We start from the raw sequence: 23,327 nt of genomic DNA on the forward strand, positions 1-23,327 counted from the left end.
TTCGTAGATATAATATAGCCATAGGTTCAGATCAAGACGATTAGAAATAATAACAAAAATTAAGTCCTGTTTATCATTCATGGTGTTGAAATTGATAGCCAATTTTTTTTTTAAACACTATTCAGCCTAGCTTTGGACATAAATATTTTTAAATTCGTATTTTCAACAAAAACTATACAGACTGCCCTTAAAGATCTTACTTTGATCCCTTTGGTGTCTTCTTCATCAAAAGAACCAATATCAAATGCATCAGCTGCATTCACTTCTCCTCGGGGTGGAATGAGAGGGGGAGGATATTTCTGAAGATACACCAGCTGCCAATCAATACCCGTAAAAAAAGGGTGTTCCTTCACTTCATCAGCTCTTTAAAAAGAAATAAAATTGTAATTTCAAAGTTTGAAATAAATTATGTGCAACTTATAAATACAAATTTTTACACATTTTAAAGCTATTATAATTAAAACAAACACTAGGACTTTAAGCATAATTAAGCATCAGAATAATTTAATTTTTTTTCAGTTTAAACTAAGCATCAGAATACTGATTTCATCAAGACACATACAAATAAAATTACACACAGAAAGTTTTTAATAGAGAACTTCTACGTTCCAGAATATCTTGAAGAAAAGGGATTTAAATGCTGGGTATTCCAAATTTATTTTGACAACTACTTAAACTTTAAAAATATGACTTTTAAATTACATTCAGGTATTAATATGCAGGACCTGATTGAAATAGTCTTCGGCTCTAGGCAATGTGCTTCTAAAAAGGCTCCCAGTGGAAAATTTCCTTGTTTATATGAGAGAGAAACACGATTATGAAAAATTATGGAATGATTTGTGGATCCTCTAAAATATAGAATTCTGAGCTTCACTATCCTGTTTTAATTGATAATCTGATTAATTTTTCTTCCCTTAATAGTTTTATAAAGATTTAGAGCACATGTAGCACAGTTTAACACAAAGTACATGACATGAAGATTTCCCAATTATATTTTTGTATGAAAGATATCTATTAATACATGATGTATAAGTAGGAACCCCCTCACACAACAGAAGCAATATTTTCCCTCCTGTATTGTGGCATTTTGTTTCTGAAAAGACATTACGCCTTATAAAACATGAGGATTGCTATAAAGTTATAAAACCTGAGGATAATATCATACATGATATAATTATGATACATATTTCATGCTGTGTATCTTATTTGATATTTTTATGTTTATATGTAAAAGTAATATTAGCTAACAAGCCATTTTTAAAATGCCTCAAATAAAGAAGTCTTAATTTTAAGATATCTTCATATTACTTTCTTTTATTTTTGTCCTTTCGAGGTATGCAGTTGATACTACATCAAAAGAGAATACTAAATTTATGTTTAATAATTACACAAATAAGCTTAATGAATGTTAGAAAACACGGGTTTTAACCATGAATATTTTAACCATTTCTTAAATAAATCAAAAATACTTGTATTTCTTTTTCAATGGCACTTTTACATTACTATTTTCTGTTTCTTTAACAATGTTCAACGGAAAATAGATTTTAAAACATAATACCTACAAAAATGAAAACAGACATGAACAGAATATAGACGAAACAAAAGCTTATTAGAACCTGTACATGGTAATCAAAGTTGATTATAATAAGCTATTTCATCATTAAATATATACATAGCTAGATGCTGTGTATACATATGTATTAACCTTTCAGCTTTAATATTTTCATCTTAAAATATGAAAAGATTAAGAGGCCAATACAGAAGCAAGAAGGGGCTAACTTAAAAATGACAGTCTATGACAAATACAAAAAAATTGATCAATATATTTGTAAAAACGAAAATAGATAGATGCATTGCAGCTCATATTAACATAACAAATACATACATAAATAAATACAAACAGTGACATACCCTTGGGCCTTACAGCCAAGCCTTTTATCCACATCCCTTTGAAGCAGGCCTTCCAAAAGATTTTTCAATTCAATACTAAAACTGTCAGGTAATTCCACATTCTGAAATGAATATAAAACCCTAAACTTACAAAAAAGTCTAAAAGCAATAAAATTTCCAAAATCTGGATTCAAATAGCACATTCACTTTCCAATTTAAAAATTTATGGGCAAACTTTAATGTGATAATTAAACTAAGTGTTCATAACACAGCTACAATACAAATTGAGGTAATATGTATTACACATAAGCATAATATGTGAATGAACAAAGCATAATACACAATACTCCTAACATATTCAGTTTTGATACAAGAGATCAAAACTGAATATGTTAGGAGTATTCTGAATGAAGGTTGATTTGTACACACATTCTTAAAAACATTTTAATTTTTAACTATGAATTATAATTATGAATTATATTTAACAAATATTTGTAGTTCTTCAAAAGAATTAAAATCCAGAAAACACAGTTTTATGATACTAATATCATTTCTTTTTACATGACAGATCAGAACTAAATATTATATATGATTAATTAAATTACACCTTGAAAAATACTTCTGGTTTATCTTTAAAAAATTATCTTCTAGTTAATGTTTCAAGCAACAAACATCAAAGACAAGTGTCATTTTATAATGCTTTTGAGAAATTTCCATTACAATTAAAAATTAAATTATTCATTATTAATGTCAAATAGCATTTACAAGCCCACAATACATTAAAACCTGGTAATTAATGAAGTATGGAATCATAACAATACCAATAAGTTTGCTGGTAATCATTAGCACTGAATGATTAAGATGTTTTTGGGCTTAGGTTTAATTTATGAATAAGGTGTATACATTTGTGGCACTGTTCCTCTTGTGAAAAACGGGTACTTAAAATCCATAGATCCAGCATTAGAAATATTGAAGAAAGGGGAAAATCAGTACAAGACCTTTAGGATTCTTCTTCTGAAGTGTTAGCAGTCAAAACTGAGATGGAAGTTTGGAAATCCATCAATATGCTACCGTAATTAAATAATCCAGTCCCAAAAAAGAAAGAAAAAATCTGAAAGCTTTCAAATTTTATATTATGCTCAAAGGGGCATTTTTTATCAGTTTCTGTATTACATTTATTTATCAAATATGATGTTCTGCACACTTAAACTATAAAATCAATTCAACAGCAATATCGCAAAATATTTAAAAGAGCATATCTTTAGAAATTTTGATACACAGTCTTACACATTCTAGATTAATCCCCCCCCAGTACAATATTGCCATTGCTCGCTTTGAAATCGTTGAATATATTAATCAAAAACTCAAAAAAGCTTTACAAAATATGAAATAGATAATAAAACAAATTCCAAATTTGGGCTTCCAGATGCCCATATTTGGGTGGAGATGTACACTATTCAGAATTTGATGGCTCTAGGTACCGTTGTTTTATCACAATGTCAGAAACATAAATACATTTATGCAGATTCTTCATTATTTAATTTCTTTAAATATAATACAGGTCTCTCATATTTGGTAGCAACAATTTAAAAAGTGATTTGCCATTTATAGTGAATCAATGCAAAATGCTAAAACTAAATTAATAGTTCTTCTGGGCAATTGCCCCTTTGGGCTAATAAACAAAACAGAATAAACAACTGAAATGAAAAGACTTTTGTTTAAGGTGACATTTGCAATACATTTAAGAATTATTCATATACACATGCACATATATACATAACTTTTGCAATTCTATAGCTACAGAAATGCAGTTCACTATAGGAAAAGTAACTAGATGCTATCCGTTCAAAATGCCGGTAGTATATCAAGACTTTTTAATTAATTATTTATATAATTTTATGTATAATTTGAATGTGTATCTTCTTTAAATCATTTAATATTCATCACCAAAGAGACCTCAATAATTAGGGATTACTTTCTGTTTTAATGAATTAATAAACAGGTTGCAACATAATGTTGAATCAAACAACTATGTCTAGTACAAAGCAAATATATAACCAAAATATTATTCAAATTTTAAAATTATAAAGTTTTTGTAGCATACCATTGTCAGTGTCATTCTATCAATTTCATGCTTATCTTTTGTTTTATGCTGCCTGAATGGGCTGTGACTGCAACAATATAAAACAGAATATTAAAATATTATCAGATAATAATTATTCCACAACTATTTTTAAATAATAAAATATTTGAGTTTTAATTACAAGAGACATTTTTAAGTAAAGACCATTTTGCAATAAAAATTTAATTATTCAATATTTTCCTCAAATTCTATATGCCAGTGTTTCAGCTGCTTTTTTAAAAAATTTCTATTGTTACTAAGTATTTATTATGAAATGCAACAAGTTTTTTTTTTTAATTCATATCATATGATTACAATGCCTGAAAGAGTAATTATTCCTGAACCTTTGTTTGCAGCTTTTCACCAGTTTTAAAATACTTGTCATTGCAGGAAGATGCAGTAGTCTATTGGTATCAGATCTAGTTGCATAGCTATTGCTGTCATTCAAAAAAGATTCAATTATAGCTTAGTACATTACACTGGAGCCTTACATTAAGGCAATAAAACTCTAGCAAACAACATGCCTGAGTATTTGTTCTGAATTGTAAAGAAGAAGCCTGAAAATACACAGCAGTGTTTATAGCTTTTCTTATGGCATGTCCAACAGTAACACACTTCCATTTGATCCAGAACTCAACTGCTAAAAATTTGTGAGTTGAGAATATTTGTCTGAATTTCACTGTCATTGGAAATGAAATATTGGTAATTCAGCAGCTGCTGCTTAAATTCAGAAGTCATGTGAGATAGTCACGTTTCAATCCCAGGATAATATGGTTCAACAGTTCATAAACTTCCCTTACTGTATAACATCAAAAATGTCAAAGCATTGGCTAGTCTTTTCATTTTGCATTTTGCATTGATAACAGAAGAATTCTGTGATTTTCATCAAAGATAAATAGGGAGGAAGAAAAATTATAATTCTCTCTCAGATTAATAGCCACAAGCAGTGGGAGTGGTAACCTCAGAGATGTGGAACTTAGTATTTATTCATATTCTCAGAAATAGTTACTGGTCATTTTTCAGAAGAGGTCATCTTAAAGAGGTTGTGATGATAGAAATTGTGTTTACTTGTTTTGAAGACAGACTAATGAGTGCAATAATACATGGTGTGCTAAAACATTTGTGAAAATCATATTAAAAAGAGAAATCAATATGATCATACCATAATAAATGACAATTTTTTATTGTAATGGATCTCATACAACTACTCATTAAAAATCATTTTATCTCCAAAATATCACAAACAGAAAAACAGACTATTTCTTGATTTATATATGTATGGTGATAAACAAAGAAGGCTAAGAAACCTTCGGATTGCCTCCCGAGGTGTTCTCCCTCAAAACTGAGATGCAGCTGCACAGTTTGTGTTTGGGGACTGTGGATACCTGTACTACCTGTGTACTGTAAATTCTGGTGTCCTACCCATCTATAACTGTATTTATGTGAAGCTAGCTTTTCATGCTGCTCCCCTCTCCAAAGTTTAAACTTCAAATTACTGCACGAATATATTTTACTCCAAACTCTTTCATGTTTTACAAGAAAGCTTTCACAAAGACAAACTATATATCACTAGAAGTTAAAAAATTAATTTTCCTTATATGAGTGTTGAGGAAATTTAATTTTTTTCAACTGACAAGTATGAAGCAATTAAAAACTTAAAAGTATGTGTAAGGCAGTTATGAGAACAGATAAAAAGACAGCCAGTCCTTCTTTGTAATGAAATGGGATGTCATACAATCAAGTACAGCAGCCCTACCTGAGGTGAAGAAGAACAAATAGATGATGGATACTAGGTGGGAGAGGCATATTAAGCCATGTCCTTTGATTTATACATATTTGATATGTGAATTCATTTGCTAATTAACCTGTAAATAGTGTACTAATAAACATTTATCTTCATGAAATTTCAAATTAAGTATTGATGCAGAAACACTGCTTACGTACAGAATTTTCAAGACATAATTGCAATTTAGCATATAACAAAGCTGTTTAATTTTTTTATCTCCAGTCTGTTTCATGGTGGATTCTGTGAAGTGTGAAAGATGATTAAGAAGAAAATTTAATGATTATTCAACAAGTATTTTAAAGGAATCGCAAGTGTCAAGATTTGAATTCGAATAAATAGTTGGACATACATCTGAAAAAGGTAAGAACATTTATTTGCTATGACGAAAAAAGTAAAAGATAGTGAAAAATGCTCAATAACAAAGCTTATAAGTAAAATAGATAAGAATATTGCAGAAAATAAACCAATGAGTAATTTGAAAACATTATTAAATCTGTTAAACACTAAAATTTAAAATATCAAATTAACTGATAGTTCTATACTGAAAGAAACAGTAAAAAATTTTGATGCAGAAATTACTTTTGTAGAGAGTATCATGATAATCTATAAGAATACAAGAGTAATTTAATTCTTAAAATATAAGAATTATCATAAAGTACTAGATATAATAATGCTAATGAAGGAGTAAATGTGTTCATTTCTAAATATTTTCCAAACTAAAGTACAAAAACTTCATTTATAAAATTACCTACATTGACTACCTAAGGAAATTTTATGGTGATCCTATTAGTTGGTTAAATTTATAGGACAATTTGAAAGTGTGATTTATAAATATCTGAATTTTAAAAAAATAAAAAATTAGTTTATTTAAAGAGCTTTCTTGGTTGCACGGCCACCAAAGCTACTTCTAGTTTTGTTCTTATTGATAATAATTATGAAGCTGCTCTTAAAATTTGCATTCCAAATCTAAACAAACTATGAACATCTTAATTAATTGGCATTTAGAAACAACTTTTAAGTATTTCCCCTGTTAGAAATCCTAATCGCATATATGAACTAAGGAAACTTCTCAACTACATCAAAGTGCAGATAATGAATCTTGAAGCATTAAAAACAGATACTGATTCCTATGGAAATATTTTAGCCTTTAATTTTGAAACTGCTTCCAAATGAATTTGCTCTTGATTACCACCGAAAAATTAAGGATGAAAATTAGAATTCAAGAGGTTTTGTTCTTTTCAGAGACAAAGTATTCAGTAGGGAACATGTGGCTTCTATCAATTATAATTCAAAACATAAGTTCTCATGATTAGAAAAGTCACTACCTTTCAAACCAAAACTTTTCCCCATCAAAACAAATAAGCCATTGACAGTTAAATTATTAGCAGCATCAGTCAATTCTCAGTCACTACTACCTTACCAGTTTTCTAACTTTATTACATAAAAATTTTGTCATTACATACATATCAAAGCAAGAATAAAACATTTAATAAAGTTTTTACCCTTAATTCCATCATAACCAAAATTCTATAAAATAAAAATATTATTACCCTTTAAGTAGCTTGTATAACATACATCCTAAGGAGAACCAGTCAGCACTTGAGTCATAAGCAGTTCCTTTTGATAGTACTTCAGGAGCCATATAGCCATGAGTACCCCTAAAAATTATATATTACACTAATGCAAAATCTGTATATAAAACCCAACTTAGCAGCAATTTATGGAACTTAAAAAATACCCCATAAATATTAAGCCTCAAAATGAATAAGAATTAATTAAATTACATAATTATTCATTTGACATCATTTTCATGTGATAAAGTCAGGAACTTTACAAAAATCGGGAATCAAAGCTCAAAGTGATACTGATCAACAGTATATGATTGTTAACATTATTTTGTTGCTTAAAGTTACCTGATTATATTTAATCCTCTAAAGGGTCAATAGTGCCCACTGAAATTAGTGCCCACTATTGAAAAATATTTACTTACTTATAAAATAAAAAATTTATTATAAGTAAGTAAATTGTAAGTAATAATATTTTTATTTTATAAGTATAAATCACACAAATAGTGATCCATGTTTGGAAGCCCTCATTTGAACAGTATACTGAAGTGTACAATATACAATACAGATGTCAAGATAATAAAAAAAAGCTTGTAAATGCACTGATTCAGGTAATCTTAGAAGTTTCACTTGGTAAAACTTTGGCTTGCTTGGTCATTGATTATTACAGAGAAACTGTTCTTACATTCCCATATTTTACAATTTTTCCCATTTTATATAATAAGAGCCCAGTTCACAAAAGGGATGCCCCAAGTCAAAACTGTTATGGAGAAACCTTCATCTAATTTTTTATTGTAATAAGATGCCACTGATGTAAATTATACAGTCAAAAGTCATTAATTCGGACACCCATAATTCGGAATGATCTATAATCCGGACCTCAAAGCTAAAAATTTTCTGCGCATGCTCTGCGTTGACACATGCGCATAGGCGTTTACGCGTGCGCGTAAGACCTCTTACGACTGCGCATTTGCGTGTGCGCAAATAACGGACGGTGTAAGCTAAAATTATATAATTATCTATTTCAGTTAATGTTGATGATTGCATTGTTCCTTAATTTTCGAATCGGATCCGGCTTATTATTTTTTGCAGACTATAAGAGCAATACTAAAAAAGTAAACTTTAACTTTTGATTATGTCAAATAGAATTTTTGATTCTGGAGCTCCCAAACGATCGTACAAAACGAAAGTATGTTTCGATGTCCATCAAACAAAAAGTGGAATTGCTGCAAAAAATGGATAAAGACATGAAGAATGTGACAGAGAGGTTAGTGAAAACGAAAAAATTTCGATTGACAAGTTAGTCGGTATTCTCGGCACAGCAATTACAGGACTTGAACAGCAGAACTTTGCAACTGAACAAGAAATTATGTCTGTTTATATAGAATTAAAGAAAAAGTATTAGCATATAAAACAAAGCAACTTGAACAATTTGCACTGGAAGAAATGTTTAATAAAGTAAACAAATAAATATTAAACTTTTTTTTTGTAAATTTTGATACACTTTAGATCATAATTGTTCTTCATTTCATAAATTACGGTTTCATATTTTTAATTTTAGAATTTCTGCATGCCATCTTAGGCGATTTAAACTGATGATCTATAATCCGGAAAAATCGATAATCCGGAATCGCCGAAGTCCCGAAGAGTCCGGATTAATGACTTTTGACTGTATTTTAAATAAAGTATTTTGTGAAACAACTTTATAATATCTTTCATTCAAGTTATTTGGAGGGAAAAAACTGTGTGCACCTTTTTGTATGTTTAGTTTTTTACGATTTCAGTTTAGTATGTAGTGCACAAAATATGCACTAGGATCTGATTTCCCTAAAAGAAATTGAAGAAAAAGGTACATGCTATGAAATTCTCATTTGTTTTACTACAGGCCTTCAGTTACAGGGAAAACACCATATTATTGCAGCTGAATTGTTTATCAAGTCAAATATATGAACAAAATGTAGAATTAAAAACTTATTTCTTTCCGATACAGAAAAAATCATTTCTTCTGGGGACTTCTTATTTTTAAAATCTAAAATGGAAAAGCATATATAAAACTTTACACACTTTAAATATTGTAGGAGGAGTCAGAAGTACCTTGAAAGTAGATGCCCTTGGCATATACTCATTTGGGCAGTGTGAAAATTAGGCTTCATACATAGTAACTGAGGTTCCACAACTAGCTTACTGAAATGTATTAGAAGCTTTTTTTACTATCTGCATTGTTAACTAATAAAATTTCATGCGACATGCACTTCTTTATTTGAAACCAATGTACTTTTATGTTTTTTTAATTTTCTTCAGTAATTTAGTCAAAAATATTTTCAGCACTTTCTCCATCAAGAGCTTGAATCTCATTATTGTTGTCTCATTATTACATGAAGATGTTTTACTTTAAAGGGATGCTAAAAAAAGTTATCAGAAAATCTGAATTTACAAGAACTATCACACAAAATATTACCTGCCAATCAAGGAAATATCAGAAAATGGAAAAACAAGCCTTGCCTTCTGCAGAAGAATAAGTCTTCTGCAATATATACCAAAAGGCTATAGATACCAAAAATACAGAACACTAGCACTGTATTGGAAAAGCAATGATAAGCAATCTAAAAAACAAATCTAACAAAAGTCACAAATTTCTACATACATATTTTATTCATTCACAGATACATAAAATAAATCATAAGCATACAACAACAACATCTCATCAAATTGTAATTGTTTTTGTTGATGATTTGAGAACAAACAAAGTAATAGATACCTTTTACATATTTTAAAGACAGTCAGTGTTGAAAAAAAGATGAAAGATGTTATTAAGTATCATTATGCTGTAGCTGCCAACCTTAAAATCTCAAAAAAATGGTGTGTGTGTGTGTGTGTATTTGATTGTGGCAAAGCACTTGAGGGTTATCTGCCTAAGAGGCAGGATACCTTCATGGCTAACTTTCTAAAAGGAAACTGACTTGAATACATGTTACACAAGGGGAAAACCACAAAAACGCCTATGCAACCAGCCTGTTTTCTGGATTCATACCTCAGACTGAACTGCCAGTGTTCAGCGATTTTACCGCTCAGCTGCTGGTGGGCCCTGAAAAACTGGAATATGTTTTGTGTGAAAACTGGGTAAGTTTTCATACTGTACCATTTCAAAGGAATTTCAGATTGTCTTAAATTCACTTTAATGCATGATTTAGGTTATTGAACTATTTATATATTATTCTGATTATAAAATATTTTAATATTTAATTAGATATTCTAAATTTTATGTTCTTTGGTTAATTCCATTTTTTATATTCTTATATTTTTATACTGAAAAAACTTCATATAGGGAAGAAAGCTTTTATTTAACAAAAGTACTTAAAAAACCACAAAAATAAAATAAATAACAATTAACATAAATAGTATTTGTGTAGATAAGCTCAATAATGTACCACATATTGAGGTAAAACAAATTGAATACAAATATTGAAAGATTAAACATTGCTGAATGTCCATATAAAATTCAATCAATGTCAACAGGGTGTTAAGGCAATTCAGATAAAATTAATTTTAACAAGAAAAATTTAATATAAATGAAACTTAACATGAAAAAGATCATAAAGTGTAATAAGAGAAAAAATAAAATTCAAATCAAATAAAACTGAATAGAAAAAAAATATTCTGAAACTCACAAGGCATGGGGAAATGAAATTTATAAAATTTATGCTTCATTAATTCTATAAATTTCATTTATTGCATAGAATTATTTTCTTCAATAAATGCTAAAACATTAAAAATGCATTAAAAAAGAGCAGTTGGCAGCTATGTTATGCATATTAATTATAATAAAAGTAACATTCGATAATGCATTTAGTTGACATGAGTGAACTATTTTGGCTGCTCAATCCCTCCATAAATTTAAGTAATAGTTTTCTAACCTGTGCTTTTTTTCCTTCTATATTTATCTTCCTCAACAGCATTTCTCAAACAATACATTTCCAATATTTAATGGTTCAATCTACTTTTTACAGAGACCCATGAAATCAGAATTTCTGACAACTTGGAAACAAAACTGCTATTTACAATCTCTAGTAAAGTTTTACATTTTAAGTTTCAATAACAACTTTCTGATCAACAAAAGCATTTCATATCATTTTGGTTTAGAAACAGAAGATGATTTCATACGAAAATAATAAACACTACAAACTTAAATTTAAAGGAGGAGGGAAAAGAAAGACTAAAAAATCTTTCAATATTAAAAATGCCTTAAAAAAAGCTCTACAGTAGTTATGTAACAATCGAGTTGTTTCTAAACCATTTACGAAGTTTAACATGGGACTCATAAGAGTTTATAAACATTGAATGTTTTTAGATACTAGATTCCAATATTCTATCACTTGCCTATGATTATGATTATGATTAGCACTTTATTTTAGCTGCAGGTCTCTCACAAAACTCTTATTCAAAAAAAAAAAATACTAATGAGTGTTTAATGATTTTGATACATGTAATGGAACAATATTTATTCATTATACATATAATGAACTTTACAGGAAGAAAAACTGACTTTAAGACAGACATGAACAATTAATTACTCTGATATAATCCAATTCAGTTGTTCTGTTGTTGTTGAACAGAAATTAAAATTGTTTTCCCGCATTAAAAATTGGCTCATACTGGACAGAACTTTAGGAATATCTCAATGAGTGAACCACAGTTAAATATTGTCAACGTAGCCCTGATAAGTTTTACTTACTACTCAACCAGAGGCATTAGATTTGGATTTCATTAACAAAGTTTACTTAATTTACATGCAGATCTGAGGGGCAACCAAATTTTGTATAAAGTTTCTAGAGACATTAGGTATATTTTGGAAGCAGGCAAGATGAAAAATTAGCAACGCCTTTGCCGGAAATCGAACAACGGACCTCTGGAATATGCGGCCAGCGTGCAGACTACCACACTACGAAGGCACGCCAAGGAGGTGGGAGAAATACCTTTAAGTTACAGGAATAGCTCATAACTTCACACAGTTTTAGCATTGACACTGACTGTCTTCTATTTAAATCTGTATCTTGGCAATTAACAACTGCCTCACATCAGAATGAAAATCTCAAGATAGATTTGGTTGGTAAGAGCAGAAATTTCAATCACTGTTAGCAACTGTAAATGAAACTTACAGCTCCTTAGAAGAAATTGGATGTTGTAATTAGAAGCAGTTTCAAGAAAAATTTGCATTTACATCCAAGTCCAAATGACTAATAATTTCGTGCTGTAATTTTTTAGCATAAATTTCACAAGTAGAATAAATTTAAGGTACATCTGCGTCTATTTACTTGAATACTTTAGTTACTCTAGTAGTGAAAACTCGCCCAAAGAATTAATGTAATGCCTAGATAAACTTCTGTTGGAGCTCGTTGAGTTTAGTTAAGCTCCATACAGATCTTAAATAGAGTTATTAACATATCGTATACATGTATAAAACTTTGTTCTGATATTTCTATCTCGAAAGGTGAAAATACAACATAACAAAACAAAGATCAAGTCAAATGGTACGAAAATTTCTAACAGATAGAATGTCTTGTATACTGAGCCAATCAATGAATATGTATCAATATCTCAGTGAATAATAATATCCATATATTATTGAATGAATCTGTGCACACTTTACATCAGCAAATCTGGATTAGAAAGAAATGAAAATAATATGCTAGAAATCCCTGTAAGCTTGTTTTCCTCTTAGACAGGCCAAAAGCAACTTCTAGTTCTCCCTTTTATTGAGAAAAGAGATGAGAGTGTAATTTTTTCAACATTGCTAGATAAAAGGGGGGCAGGCAGGGACCAGCTCATTATTCACTTTGAAACATACCTCTATACAAATTACAATACAGAAGATAAGAAATTAACATAAACCCAATTCTATGGATGTCACTGGCCTTCTTTAAAAATCTGATTTCTCCATGATTTTCTGCAAAATCATTCCAAGTTTTAATAAAATGCCCACTAAAATTTTGTTTCTGCTTTGCAACAAATATTTTTTAAATCCAAGTTTCTTATAATAGGAATCAGCTTTAACAACCCACCACGTAAAATATTAATATCACCTACGAATCCTTTTTTGGCACTGTATTAAAACATCACATTAAAAGTCACAGAACATAAACTTCATGAAAATTTATAACATATGCAAAAAATAGTTCCTAAAATGATCAATACATAAAAATATTTAAAAAGGTAGCTTACACGCTAGCATGGGGTTTTTTCTTTGAAAAATCACAAGCAAGTCCTAAATCAGAAATACGTACATGCCCGTGCTCATCAAGTAAGATATTAGCAGGCTGTAACAAGAAAGACAATTCACACAATAATATAAAATCGTTTAAGACACTTAAATATATTCAGAGAGATGGACAAATAACATCAACATATTAAAAAAGATATAAAAATGAAATATTAAAGAATGATAATAGAATACATTACAGAGCCCTGTATAGTTATTTCTAAGAATCTGTATAACTATTTCTAAGGTTTAAAATAGTCAATAACATATTGAAATATTATATGTTGATGAAAAACAGAAAAATATTTATTTCTTTTATTTCCATATAGGAATATAATGAAATTAAGCATTTTTAAGTGATCTTTTTAAATATTTTTAAATATTTATTACTTTGAAGTATATAAATGCATACATAAAAACATGTATGGCCATTAAAACATTGCACTTATACACAATATAAATTCTGATAACCAGTATTACTAAATCCACAATAGTTTGTAATCCACATATATTTTTTGATGTGCATAAAAAGTTTTTATTTAAAAAAATTCAACATGACAGCAAATTTATAGGAATTTTTCTTTTGCATAATGTACATGTTTTAACTAAAATATACTACATTTATAGCATATTTTGGTTCTTCAAGAAGTAAATTTATTCCATTATCAAAGTTATTTAGCATTTTATACCCTGCATTTACTCCCAACTTTTTAATGAATAAAGATCCTGTACATGAAAACTTTACATTTTAAATAAATCCCTATTTTTGGGTGTATATTATGCAGTCTTTTAAATTTTATTTTGCATTTGTATTTTTAATATATTTAAAAAAAAATTATTTATCTGTCACTTTTCAGATGTCAAGCTCAAACTTAAATGCACTGCTTCAGAAACTGATAGAATTAATAATAATATTGGTCCAATCCCACATGTGCTAAATATTGTTAAAGAATTGGCTTTAGGATTCATTCACATTATTGGGGCATTTAAGAAAAGTACATTTATTTACTTAAGCTCTCATTAAGAACATAAAAACTATTTCCAAAATCATTTGCTGTTAAAAATATTTACATAAATTACTTCAGTGTGCTTCTGCATAAGTTCTTTCTATCCTTATCATTCATCCCTTCCCTACATTAAATTTTTCTCTCATACCAACATTGTTTTCATTGTACACTGCACCAAAAAAGTAGGAGGGGTGGACAGTTCTCCCGTTCTACTAGGCCAAATGACAAAACTCAAATTGCTTTTCCATTGTCTTGAAAGCGCGATTTAGGATACATATTAGATTTAAATATATAGCATTGTTCTAACATAGGTATTCTGACGCAAAAATCTGACTTTTTCTGAAATAACATATCTTCCCCCCCCCCATATTTCGATTCTACAACTCAAATTATACCAAACTACCAAGTTTTGTAAAAATTGCACAAGTAGTTTTTAAAAAATTAGTCCTCAAAATTTTAGCTCCTCCATGTTGAGTTTGGTATATATTTATTAAACTTATTTGATTCCTCTTTTCACATTTCGAAATTCAGGTTCATTCCAAATAAAATTCACCCATTTTTTATGATTCATTTTTTATGATTTATTTTTAAAATTTGTATTTTTAAGTATTTTTTACAAATTTTTCAAAAAAGTTTTAAATTATAATCTATAAAATTTTAACGTCATCTTAAGGTAGATATATTTCTAAGCATACCTGCAAAAAATTACAGTTTTTTATTCAAAATTTTTTAGGATACACATGAATTTATATATTGGCGCATTTTAAAATTTGGCATATTTGTTGAAAAGGATGAAATATCAAATGTGGTTTAGGCACTTTGTTAAAATTTTTTGAAAGTAAGAATGATGTAACTTTTTTTCTGCTATGGCACAATGGAAGGGAAAGGAAAATAAGTTGCTATATACTTAGAAGTTCGCCAAGTGAATTATTCTTGGGGTAAATTTAAAAAATTGTGCCAAGATAAATTTTTGAATTTCTCCATAAATTTTGCACCAAATTTTACAAAATATCTAGGCATGATTTGAGTTGTAGAATTGAAATATGGGAAAAAAAAATTGGTATGTTATTTCAGAAAAAGTCCGATTTTGTGTCAAAATACCTATGTTAGAACAATATGCTATATATAAATCTAATATATATCCTAAGTTGCGCTTTTGAGACATGAAAAACGCAATTTGAATTTTGTCAATCGACCCAGTAGAACGGGAGGTACAGAACTGTCCCCCCCTTTTTTTTGCGCAGTGTTCTTAAAAAACTGTATGACTTTAATACGTAATTCTATATTTAATAATTCTTAAGTATGTTTTAGTTAATTCTTTATGTGCAAACAAAGTAAATGTAAAATAAAAATAAGGAAGGCAATAATACAAATAAAAGTTAAAAAAACATGACATCATAATCCACTTAATTCTCTCATCTTCACTGCCTTTGGTCTTATGGCACTCTGATTACCTGAATTCTCCTGTGTGTGTATACATATACATGTACATGTTGATTAAAAAATACCTGCCAAAAATATAAAGGACTGAAAGAAGCAGATTTTGAAAACAGATGAACCAGAGATAAATAAATATCAGTGACTATTAAAGTCAACGAAATTAGATTAAAAACATTTGCTTGCTAGCTACATATTTGCATCAAACTCTATTTATAGTATAACTTTATACTAAAGAAAATTATTTTAACTACTGTAAAGGCCCTTATTTTCGCGAAAATGAATATATCGGCGATTTTGTGAGTTGAAAATTTCACGAATTTTATATGAACAGAACCGAAAGTTGAAAAATTTTAAAAGTACCTAATAAAGTTGAGAATGTTGAAAAATTCCAAAAGTACGTCTTTTGCATAAAGCATTTTAAGAAATTTCTTGTACCTTGTAGCATTTTTCATCGTTTTTAAGGCACACCAAGATCCTCTTTTTCTCACTGAACTAGAGAAGAGGAATAATATTCCAGTTTTTGTGCCCGTTTCCAGCACAGAAGAGCTCCAACCTTTGGACTTAACTGTAAATGGCAAGTTCAAGCATTTGCTCAAGAATGAGTTTATTGAGTGGTATTCTAATGAGCTTAAGAAACTGTTGACTTGCGAATATCACGACTAAAACTGATTCACACTTCTTGGCTTGTGCTTAACAGTCTTGAAGCCAAACATGAGATAATTTTGAATGGCTTCAAAGAAGCTGGTATAAATAGTATTCTAAGTGAATGAGCTGCCTTCTATTAATTTTATATTCGGGAAATATACTTGTATATTATTCAAAAAATAGTTACAAGAAAGAAAGTTGTCAAGAAAAAGCTTGTAACTGTGCAATAAATCATTAAATTTTGGGTAAGTGAAAAATTCTCGACACAGTAATTACAGGACTTGAACAGTGGAACTTTGTAACTGAACAAGAAATTATGTCTGTTTATAGAATTAAAGAAAAAGTATTAGCAGAAAAACAAACTTAAACAACTTTACATTCAAAGAAATGTTTAATAAAGTATAAACAAATAAATATTAAGTTTTTGTTTTGTAAATTTTGATACACTTTGGATCATAATTGCACTTTATTTCATAAATTACGGTTTCATATTTTTAATTGTATAATTTCTGAATGCCATCTTACCAGACTTAAATTGATGATCTATAATCCAGAAAAACCCCTAATCCGGAATCGTCAAAGTCCTGACGAGTCCGGATTATGGACTTTGTACTGTATTTACATTAAATGAAAACAGATTTACTTGGGTACTCAGACACTTTAATTCTCTTACTTTTAGAACAAATTCATTATATTAAATTCATGTGGGAGAAAGATCTTATATATACACTAGGTTTTTCATTTATAAAATATCTTCCACTTAGAATTGCCTTACATACGAAATTATATTTAGAATAACAAAATATATTTTGCAGATGGTCATACTTATTTATAAAATATATAAACCTAGGATTATAATTTAAACACATGTACAAAAATTTTCAAAACCTTAAGATCTCTGTAAACAACAAAGCGCTTATGCATATGTTCTAATCCCAAAATCACTTCAGCTGCATAAAACCTCATCTCTTGTTCAGAAAAGACACCATGCTGGGAGAGATGGTAATGTAGATCACCACCTATGAAAGTATATAGAGCCATTAGAAATGAAAATTGTACCTAAGTGAACAAACCTGAGAAATGAAATCAAAAATCAAAATTAACATTGGGCTAGCAAAAATATAATTAGAATAATTTAGATGGAAAATGTATGCAATGATGACTAAGCATATTATTGTTGTTACTGCAGATGTGTTTGTTTCAAAATTACAGAGCAGGGAAAAAAACAAGAAACAACAGAGGGAAAAAATTCCTGGCTTCTTGCAAAATGTTGCACATGTTGAGAAAATGAGAAGTGAGCATGAGCATGTACAAGGGGTAATCAAATGAAAAGGTACAAAATGACGTAAAATCGTAACAGTTAAATATTTGCATATGCCGCCATGGGAGAACGCAGCACGACATCTCGGGATGCGATTCGAGTCTCTGACTGGGATCGAAGCATGCGCGGGCACCCGCATGCGCAGGAGAGAGCAGAGGCTCTTATCAAAAGCAGCGTCTAAATGATGCAGCAATCCGTATGAGGACAGGATGGCGTTCGTGTTGCAAAATTCGACGAATGAGGAGCAGTGAGGTGTTATCCGATTTCTGACAGCGGAAGGTGAGAAACCGGCAGCTATTCATTGCTGGATGGTGACAGTTTAAGGGGAGAAATGTGTCTCTGACAAGGCTGTCAGAAAATGGAATGCCAATTTTCGTGCAGGTCCTGAGAGTGTTGGTGATGACCCGAGACCAGGCCAGGCAAACACTGTCATCACGAGCAATCTCATCGACACGGTGGACGACCTAGTGAGAAGTGAACGGCATGTCACATTGCGAATGTTGGCAGTGAAGGTGGATGTCAGCTATGGAACCGTGTGGACAATTGTTCACGACAGGTTGCAATATCGGAAGGTGTATGCTACTTGGGTTCTGAAGCAGCTCACCAACCAGCAAAAGGAACTGCATATGCACTGCAGCATCTGTTTCGGTATCAGGAAGACCCCACTTTCATGGAGCGGATCATCAAAGGTGATGAGACCTGGAGCCATCACTACGAGCCAGAGACAAAGCAGGACAGCATGCAGTGGAAGCATGCGTCGTCACATCCCTCTAAAAAATTCAAAGCCGTGCCATCAGCAGACAAGGTGTTGCTCATCGTCTTTTTTCGATGTTCAAGGTCCGCTACTTGTGGAATTCCTCGAGCACAGAAAAACCATTAACTCTGATGTGTACTGTGAGACACTCTGATGCATATGCATGTCCATCAAGAACAAAAGACCGGGGCTGCTCACGGAGGGTGTGGTTCTGCTCCATGCTAACGAGCGTCCACACATCTCCAGAGTCACACACATGGAACTGGCCAAGTTCAAGTGGAAGACGTTGGACCATTCACCCTACAGTCCGGACATGTCACCCTGCAATTTCCATGTGTTTGGTCCACTGAAGAAACACCTGAAAGGGAAGAGCTTCAATTCAGACTACGTACTTAAGAACGCTGTGAAGGACTGGGTCTCATCACAGCCACAGGAATTCTGGGAACAAGGAATCCTGCATCTTGTTCATCAGTGGGATCGATGTGCTCAGGCCTATGGTGTATATTTTGAATAAAGTCTACATTTGTACCCACCGTGCCATTTCGTACCTTTTCAATTGATCACCCCTTGTACAAACATCCACTATAAGGTTCAAATTCTTAACAATAAATTTTTTCATCGCCTATAAATTTGTTTTCAGTTTTTTTATGTGATTTACTGAAATAATAATGAAAACATATGTTGTTCCCTTAAACAAGTGAACATGTTCCTTTGTCAATAATGAAAACATTCCATTATTTTTACAGTTGAAATACATTTCCAACATAAATATCGAGATCCTATTATAAAGTATGCAGTCATGATACAAAATACTAATGGCATTTTGACATAGAATTTATTTCTTTAGAATTTCATCAAAAGTCTGTTCTGAAGCTGAAATCTTAGCTCATGCAATATAATATAAGAAGGTGTCTCAAAAAATGTCAATCTCAGCATCTGCTCTGTTTTACTGCTGACAAACCAGATTTACATTGGAATTTGTGTCCAAAAATGTGAAAGGCAACCACTAAAAAGCAATGTTCGCAGGCTTATGGGAGAGTGGGAAGTGTGATCATTTCAGGTGAGGATACTGCAGGAGAAGGATGAATAAGTTTACTAACTTAGTTCTTTATGAACATTTGTGTGACATTTTCTGAAAGAGTGTTGCCAATCTGATGGTTGACATTCCGGCATTTACACACTGAAACATCTGGTTCCATCATGACAGAGCACCTGCACATTTTAGCAGCACTATGTGGGAATGCCTCGATAGGACATATCTTGATCACTGGATTGGCAGAGGTGGCCCAGTCGCATGGCTACTATGAATTCCTGACCTAACACCCCTGGATTTACGCCTGTGGAGATACATTAAGTCTGTTTTGTACAAGATAACTGTAACATTGCATATAGATCTCGTAGGCAGAATCTCGAAGGTGGCAGCCCATTTAAATGACACACCTGCCCATTTTGAACAGTCCGTGAATCCATGCATCAATGTTGTGAAGTATGAATTTTGGTGAATGGAAAGAATTTTGAACATCTTGATTTAAACATGTTCTTTAATAAATGTTATATTAATACAATACAACTTTCGACACCCTTTCCTTTCCCACAATGCAAACATTGCCCTCTAACAGTCACCGTTTGCATTTTCACACACAAGTTCCTATGTAAATCTTGTTTGTCATGGTATGACAGACCAACATGTTGAGTTTAGCAACGACCTTTCGAGACATCCTTTATACTACTTGATTCAATTCAAACTAACTGCCCCCCCCAAAAAAATATATCCTAAGAAAGCTTCATGACCACAGTTTGTCATTTTTAACCATCCTATTGTCACGTTTTGAGAGCAAAGGAACAGTATAAACAAACAGAACAAAGACCTTGTAGAGTTCCTCACTTTGTAATTCTAAGTTATTGTTGGAAGTGAAGAATCTTAAGAATTGATAAGCGAATAATCGCTTGAGTTCGTGTAACAGGAAACAACAAGATAGAAGGGTAAACTAACCTTTTATTATTCCAACTAAAGTTTAACAAAACTCTGTCTTGGAGAGTACAATAAAGATAACACTTGGGCTTCAACTTAAAAGACTAAGAATTAAACTAAACTAATCTTAACTACAGGAGATATAGCTGAAGCTATAAAATTTCTTACAGAGTTCGCCCCTTAACGTTAATTGACTGTGACGCTATCGAGGGCCTAAAGTATGGCCAAGCGTAATAATAGCTTATGAGAGAGTAGCCTAAAAAGGCAGATGCGTGCAGCCAGAATACCTGCTATCTCTCTCTAAGACCAAAGAACTTCACGGTTAAATACCGCTCTTCCTCATTATATATTTAGACATGATTCTAAAACTACATTCTAGCTGGAAGTGGTAAGCTGAAGTTAAGAATTGATAGAAAAGGAACTTTAACTCAAAATTAAACTGTTAATAAAATTAACATAATCCTTACAACTTTAAAAAAAAAGAATGAATAATCATATAATGGCAGTTTCACTGAAAATAAACAGAAGAATCTCCTATAAATTATAGCAGTTCTTAACGAAGATGTCTTAAATCTGTAAACCAAAGTGATCCTATGAACAATGCTGATATTACAGATCCAGCAATAAATTCCAGCATCACAACTATATATATATGTCATAATTTCGAAGCACAGTCACGATGGCTGAGTCGTAGGGCAAAAGGAAGAAGTTGATGCCAAACTAAGTTCAGCAAATTATCACCTTTATTTCCAGATTTCCAGGCACACTAGAATAATTCCTCGTAGGCAACATCCTCTTTAATCACAAAATGATGATAATTTCTTATACACATTGTTTTTTTTTAAAAAAAAAAAGAATGGCACAGGCATTTTACAGAAGCGAAGCAAGGAGATATCAGCAAGATAGAAGCTAGCAGAATAATAATGATGTAATTAGTTCACCAGAGGTATTTATACCAGAGGTATATAAGTAGTTCACCAGAGGCATATGAGTAGGTGCAATTCTAGAGACAAGATATGATTGGTTAATATTAGTTTTAGTTGCCCTTTTCCAGTAGCATTACATAACATAGAAAAATCTTGAATTTGGGAGAACAGATGAATTTAGGGGGAGAGCAGCAATAGAATGTTAATTTTGAGATCGCCAATTATTTTTAAAGCAGCTATTGTATTTTGTTATATCTTATATATTTGTTGGAAAGCATAGAAGAAGAATCAGCTTGCAGTCATCTTAGCTGAACATCAAGGCTTACAGATGAAGATAGTAAAACATGAACTTGAAGAACTTCCAGTTTTTATTGTCACACATATAAAATCATCTCCATAGATATTTATCCAATCATAATGAAATTCGATTAATTTCTATTATTCAATCATAATGAAATATGATAAATTACAATTTACATTGATTCTCATAATTAAAACGCAGGCACTTTATACAGGGAAGCAAAGAGAGGAGATATTAGCAAGGTGGGAGATAGCAGAAGAAGTGATGTAATTCATTGCCAGGGGGTTTTATACCAGAGTAGGTGTAATTCTAGAGATAAGCTATGACTGGTTAATTATTAGCTTTGGTTACCCTTTTCAAGCAGTGTTACGTAACGTAGAAAGATCTTGAATTTGGGAGAACAGATGAATATAGAGGGAGATCACCGAATTCAGAATGTTAATTTTGAGGTCACCAATTATTTTTTAAAGCAGCTATCGTATTTTGTGATATCTTACATATATAATAAACAAATTTAGATCCAATTTTTCACAAAGACCAAAAAATTAAATTCAAATAAATAAATTTAAAAAATTCTATACATGTTGAATTATATTTATATTTATATATATACATATATATCACAGCAATATAATATATCCAAAACTTTAAGAATGTGACACTATGGACAGAGTAAATTAATAATCAAGTTTAGCTGTAATAATTATACACTGATAGGTTAATACTTACCATTCATTAAATCCAAGATGAAGCATAATTTATCTGGTGTTTGAAAAGCATAAGTCATGCATACTATAAATGGGCAATCTTCCTGTTAAAATAATGTAAAATATTAATAATTACAGTGGAACAATAAAAGTTATAAAATTTTAAGAATGCAATTTATTTCAATGAAACAGAAAAGGAGTACTGAAGTAGCTTAAACAAATTCAAATTTTTCAGGACTAATACTTAATGGAGAAAAAGGTAAGTCTATTAAATTAACTTAAGTTAAAAATATTTCTATTAACAACAGAAGATTTAATTATAAGAAATATGATATAAGCTACACTGATTTTCTTTAAAAAAATCAATTGTATCATTCTGAGCAAACAAATTTACAAGACTGTGCAGATAATTAATTTAAAGGCACAGAATTTTTTCCTGCACAAATTATGAAAGAACATAATTTAAATTACAGACTTATATCCAAGAAGACAAGTCATGAATCATTCAGATAAATCTTATATAAAATTAAACTGAAACTGTAAATCATACAGATACAGCAAGGAATGATAATATTAATGGTTTTCAATTACTCATTAATTTGGTTTACTTAATAAAATGGAGAGGTACATGACAC

The 23,327-nt window shown here is 30.7% G+C and overlaps 1 protein-coding gene across 4 annotated transcripts in view; it reads right to left on the reverse strand.

Moving 5' to 3' along the window:
• Gprk1 (G protein-coupled receptor kinase 1) overlaps positions 1–23,327 on the reverse strand; it is a 368,709-nt gene that overhangs the window by 33,091 nt on the left and 312,291 nt on the right. For all 4 annotated transcript variants that reach the window (XM_085822051.1, XM_085822049.1, XM_085822052.1 and 1 more), the window contains 7 exons: positions 22,715–22,796; positions 17,600–17,730; positions 13,583–13,677; positions 7,349–7,456; positions 3,995–4,061; positions 1,912–2,012; positions 201–363 (listed from right to left, as the gene is read on the reverse strand). In XM_085822051.1, the coding sequence (XP_085678177.1) occupies positions 201–363; positions 1,912–2,012; positions 3,995–4,061; positions 7,349–7,456; positions 13,583–13,677; positions 17,600–17,730; positions 22,715–22,796 (747 nt within the window). The remainder of the gene's footprint in view (positions 1–200; positions 364–1,911; positions 2,013–3,994; positions 4,062–7,348; positions 7,457–13,582; positions 13,678–17,599; positions 17,731–22,714; positions 22,797–23,327) is intronic.

Source organism: Stegodyphus dumicola, chromosome 8 (genome assembly GCF_044657685.1).
Source record: "Stegodyphus dumicola isolate Sdum_Otavi_A_Nest chromosome 8, ASM4465768v1".
NCBI lineage: Eukaryota > Metazoa > Arthropoda > Arachnida > Araneae > Eresidae > Stegodyphus > Stegodyphus dumicola.